Source organism: Cystoisospora suis, assembly GCF_002600585.1.
Source record: "Cystoisospora suis strain Wien I chromosome Unknown contig_11328, whole genome shotgun sequence".
Lineage (NCBI taxonomy): Eukaryota > Apicomplexa > Conoidasida > Eucoccidiorida > Sarcocystidae > Cystoisospora > Cystoisospora suis.
The window spans coordinates 1-5,506 of NW_027164099.1; the positions used below are offsets into that span (position 1 = coordinate 1).

At 44.4% G+C, this 5,506-nt stretch overlaps 1 protein-coding gene across 1 annotated transcript; it reads right to left on the reverse strand.

The window, feature by feature from the left end:
• Nucleotides 1-2,513: 2,513 nt before the first annotated feature.
• Nucleotides 2,514-4,790, reverse strand: CSUI_011400 (uncharacterized protein; the record flags this gene model as incomplete). Its single annotated transcript, XM_068071499.1, has 3 exons — nt 2,514-2,641; nt 3,748-3,844; nt 4,761-4,790. Coding segments are annotated over 3 exons (192 nt in total), but the record flags the coding sequence as incomplete, so codon positions are not given.
• Nucleotides 4,791-5,506: the final 716 nt, after the last annotated feature.

The following is a 5,506-nucleotide window of genomic DNA, read 5'->3' on the forward strand; positions in this document are numbered from 1 at the left end:
AAGACACAGGTCATCGAATCCATTAGCTCATTCATAAAAGATAACGGCATGGCATGCAGAAAACCGTAAAGGGACGGGGAGGAGGAGGAGGTGGTGGTGGCTGGGAGAGGGGGGAAAGGGAAGGAAGGAGCAGATCACAAAAGAAGAAGTGGATAGAATGAGGTGATAGTCAGGAATAGAAAAAGAAAAACGAGACGGTGAAGAAGAATCAAAGAAGAAAGAGATGACGAAGAATTGAAGAAGGTAGACCTCAGTAGTTGGAGGAGTGCGCTTCGATGGAAGAAAAGAAAGAGAGAGATGTAGAGAAGCAGATAGGAAGAAAGAAAGATAGATAATGAGAGAGACAGGAGCATGTCATGGATGAGTGGATGTCTTCTACAGAGGACGGAGAAAGGAAGGAAAGGGATCTCGGAAAGAATAAAGAAAGAAGCAAGAAGAAGAAAAGAAAAAAGACCGAATGATGCTACTATCGTTGAGCTCACCGAAGAAAAAGATGGATAGAATGGCAAAGGATGGACTTTCCCTATCAAAATGCTTCAAGTTGAGGGCCCACGGAAGAAAGAGAAGAGAGGGGAGATTCTTCCTTCTGTCCCTCTAACAGCATCAGTCTCTTCGGCCGCTGTTCATTTTTTTTTTCTTAAGTGTTGTGGGGTCTTGATTGAGCTAAAGATCGTAATAGAATGTTCTTCTTGTTTGAACATAAGATGGCTGGAGTGAGTGATAAAAAGAGAAGAAGAGAGCGATCCATCGAGTTAGTCTGTATGTATCGGTTTCATCTTTTCCATCTTTGCATCTCTCTATAGATCGATATGTCAGTGAGCGAAGCGACGACTTCTTCCACTCTCTTTCTCTTTCTGTCGTCTTCTTTCCTTCTTTCTATCTTGACGACGTCTTGTTTTCGTTCATGTGTCTCGGTGGGTTTGTATGTATATCTGTAGAGAAGGTGTCTCACTTTCTCTTCCTTCTTCCACAGAAACACGAGAGACGATCGACCAACAGAGTTCTCTCTCGAGTGCTCTTTCTTTCTTCCGTTCCTTCATCTGTCCGTTCCATGTGTAGGTAGGGTGTGCACTGAATCTTCTTCCATCGATCTCTTTACGAGAAAGAGCGAGCGAGAGAGAAAAGGTATCTCGCTGAACGCTTTTTACGCCTGGTATGCATGGATCATACTCGACCCGTCTATAGTTTGACCGCCATTGCTGGGACTGTGGAGAGAGAGATTTCTCCATGTGACAAAATACGAAGTTTTCTTCTTATCTCAATTACGAGAAACCGCCTTCGTGAGAAGTGAATGAATGAGCGAAGGGTGACACGGTGCTACTTCCTACATTCTTCGGAATTTTTCACTAATGAGCTGGAGATGAGAGCTCTCTATCCTGTAGTGAAAAAGAGTCTTCTTGTAAGAGAAGAAGAAGAGATACTCTCTTCTTCTTACGGGGTGACTGCTCTTTTCATTCGCCGGGAGATTTAACATGAAAAGAGCGCTACGATATGAGGGTCTTCAGCTGTAAAAGAAGAGCTTTTCTTGACTTCGTGGCTAGTTATCATGAGATGAAGGAGAAAGATGAGGAGAGATCTCATCAACTCTTCGATGGAGTCTCTCAGAAATGGATTTGTATGAGGTGGAGTCGAGCGAAAAGAAAGTCTTGTATGGTTCTTTTTCTCCTGGCTATCTATAAAGTTCTTTCTGCACAGGACATCTGTCTATCAGATGAAAAGAAACGAGAGAAGAAAGGAGCGTGTAAGAAGGTGTGGAAGTACAGAGAAGAGGAGATGGAGTGAGGTATCGTTTTGTTGTAGGAGTGAATAGAGAGGGGAGATTAGGGCAGTGAGTGTGCTTCTAGAGAGGACAAGAGATAGATGGGAGGCACTGGCTTTCGTTCTATCTCTTGGCTTTGGAAGGGTATAGCACCGTTTTTTCTTTTAGCTTGCTGATTTGACAAAAGGGAGGATCAATTAAACTCTCTGTTTCCTCCTACCTCTCTTTCTTTCCTTCTTTCCCTGTGACGGCAAGCCGTTTGTCTCTTCGGCTGAACACGACAAGGCAGGAGTAGTCGTAGGTCGGGTACTGCAGACTCGTCGTGAGGGTGGCTTTCTGCATTTGTCAGCATGGAGAAAAAAATCAATCCAATCTGAATCGATTCTCATCACGGAGATAAGGAAAGGATAGAATAAGATAAACACATCTTGATCTTTCACACCTCGACTCCCCGGGGTGTATCTGCACCAAGGCCAGGAGAGTAATTGGTAGATCTGTACAGCTGTGGGACATTCTTCTGTCTGCTATTCCTTCCCAGTGTATTGAATGAATTGACAGAGGCGAGCTGTAGACAGAATGTCGTGAGTCACTTTGGATAGACAGAGGTGTGTAGACAAAAACAGACGAAAGTTAAGGAAAGGGGGACGGCAGGAGAGAAAGAACAGCGGTGTGGTGGCGAGGCTCTTTTCTCCGGGAAGTCACTACTTTCTTCATGACCAAATGCTAAAGTCGAAGAGATTTACGTGGAGTGCTTAGTTGGAGTCGGTCGGGTTTCCTTCCCCTTTTCTACTAGGGGGGGAAGGAAGAATCTTGAAGTCTACGGAGAGGAACTTCGGTGTTTGAAAGAACGATAAGAACGACGACGAGGGGGCCTGAACGTCGCTGAAGGATTGAGCGGGAAGAACAATAAGGATGAGGACTTTTTTACAGAAGAATCGTATGCCTAGGGCGCTACCTTCCTTGTAAACATTTGAACAACCCGAAGAATGGAATTGAGAAGGTTGCCTGCGCTGTGGTGACTGCTTCTTTGCTTTCTTTGATGTCTTTCTCATTTCCTCTAGAGAGCTCAAGTGAAGGGTTTCTCTCGTTCAGTGTACTGAAGTGGAGCTATTCTGCCAGGAAGAAAAGCACACTTCTCAACTGCCTAGAGAGAGATCAGAGTCGAGGGAATACAGACAGACTGCTAGACGAGACATACCCGACCAAATGAAGTGAGAGAAGAACTAAGTCATAACAGATATGCTCCCCCGTGCTTATTCTGTCCGAACCGAGATAAGAAGAAAGAAGGAAAGATTTGCTCGTTATTCTTCTCTTCTTTTCAAGCGGAATAAGAAGAATGGCCCTCAACAGGGAGGGTTCAGCACAGACAGATAGAGACCTTTTTTCACGTTCCCTCCGACAGTAGAGTAGAATAGATTCTTTCCTGATGGAAAAGTTACAAGATTCTCAGATAATTGTTGAGTGGTGGCCTTTCTGATGAATTCATAATTCTATCCTTTCTGCAGCAACGCAGCAGACGGAGGGTTCTTTTCATTTCCGGGAAAAGAGGCACGAGGAAACCCGTCGAGAGGAGCGAAGGAAGAATCTCTGTGACGAAATCCGTGAGCCCGCCGTAGAGAGAGGAGACGAGGAAGATCTTCTTCATGCATGTTCCCTTTCTTTGATGTTCTTTATCTTTCATTCATCTCTTTTTTCTCCCAACACGCTCCTGGACGCCCGTTGATCTCTTAGTGCGGGAAAGAAAGCATCTTTTCGTAGTGAGACTAAGTCTCCCGTACAGTAACAAGAAGATCTACACGTTCCTTCTTCGGAATCGTTCTTTCTTTCTTTCTTTCTCTCTATTATGAGGTGAGCCTGTCACGATCACTTCCATTGATCCATACCCCTTCTCCTCCGCCTTCCGTTTGCACTTCTATCTCTCTAGTCCGGTGTCTCTCAAAGGTTTCTTCGATTCTCGAGCATGATGTGGAAAAGTATAGAAGGCCTACCTGTTACTCTCATAGTGGTCCCCAGTGGAGAGAGAAGGAGTTTGAGAAGAAGAGAAAAAGTCGTAGATATCTTGTAATACCTGCTCCTGATGAGAGCCTGAAGGAGGGAAGAAGAGACAGCGCGTCTGTCGGTGGGTCTGCGGGTGGGGCTGGAGGCTTTTGGAGATGAGCGAGCTTGAAGCAAAACTCTAAAACTAGAGTAAACTGAAAGTGAATAGCAATTATCTCTCTATTTTTCGACTTGAGATTGGAGATTTTAATGAGCCAGAAAACTTCTTCAACTGGACGAGGAGAAAGAAGTCTATTCTCTCACTTCTTCACTCCTTCCTCCCTAGTTGAAAGGTGAGATCCATCGTAAAAGAACAAGAGAAAGAACCTCCTAGAACCTCCCTCCCACACATCACATTGGCAGCCCTATCTTTCTTGTTCTTTTGCATGCGTGTCTTACTATTCTAGAAGAGAGAAACGTTCGCTCCGCTTCCTCTGTTGAGACAGCTAACTGCAGAGAACAGAGAAAGGTCGGAAAGTCTTCTTCTTCTGGTAAAGAGACTTTATTACTAAGGGACAAAAAGCGCTACTCTACATCACATGAATCTTCTTCTCTTGCCTATCCTGTCTAGATATAGAGGCCTATGTATATTGACCCGTGAGGTACACCACAGAAGCTCTACAGTCACCTGGATGCATGTCTGTACGTATAGAGACGAAAAATAAGAGGTTCTTCCTGCACTATCTTTCTTTCTCTCCAAGACTTCTCTTACATCTTTCTTCTCTCATTCTCTCTCCCCTATCATTCTAGAAACGACAAACAGAAAGATACATGAGGACCTCTACCGAGCTCCAAAGAAATCTCTCTCTGCAAATCTCCCTTCATTCTTCTTCTTATTCTCTCTTCCCATCTACATATCATGGATGTAACCCTTTGGATCAATCTGTCTCTTCTTGTGTTTTCCTAACTTTCCTCCCAGACTAAGAAGAATCTCTCTCCTTCTTCTTCTCCCTCTATTCCATACATGCATCATGCTGTCATACGCCCCTGTAGCAAGACAGCCTGTGGATCCTATCGTATCCATTCCCAAGACAGTTCGAATTGCTGTGATCGGAGATTCAGGCGTAGGAAAGACATGTCTCTTGGAAAAATACCTCAGTCTCGATTCTCATTTCTCTGGTCGAAATGATAGATACTCTTCTTTATCTTCTTCCTCTACTTTCTCTTCTTCCTCCTCGTCTGCTAATACCGCGGCGACGCCTCGCGCCTCAGGCGTCTTGTATAGCAGCAAGAATAGCTCGCAACCTCCTGGGCCTACTTTAGGCGTGGATTACATGAAGAAGAAGGTTCTTATCAAGTAAGGACGCAGTGGAAAGAGGGGGGAGCGAAAGGAAAGAAGGATAGAAGTTAGCTTCTGTCTGCTGTCCTGCTCTTTGGATAAAGAAAAGGAAGAAGAAGACGAAGGAACCAGACAGAGGACAGAAGAGTAGTGAAGACGTTCTTCTGTCTCAAATAGAGAATGTAATGCTGAGAGAAAGAAATGTCTAAGATTTCATCTCTCTTCTCTCTTGCTTTCTTGGAGAAGACAAGTAAAAGGAGTGAGAGATGGAGATATACCGGCGATAGAGAAGGATTCGTAAACAGATAGACAGGCAGATAGTCGAGAGATCGATGACTTGTGTAATACTTAGTGCTTCCTATGGTCGTATCTGTCCATATGAAGACAACGTTCTCGGGTGTATAGACAGATAGATGTATTTATCTCACACC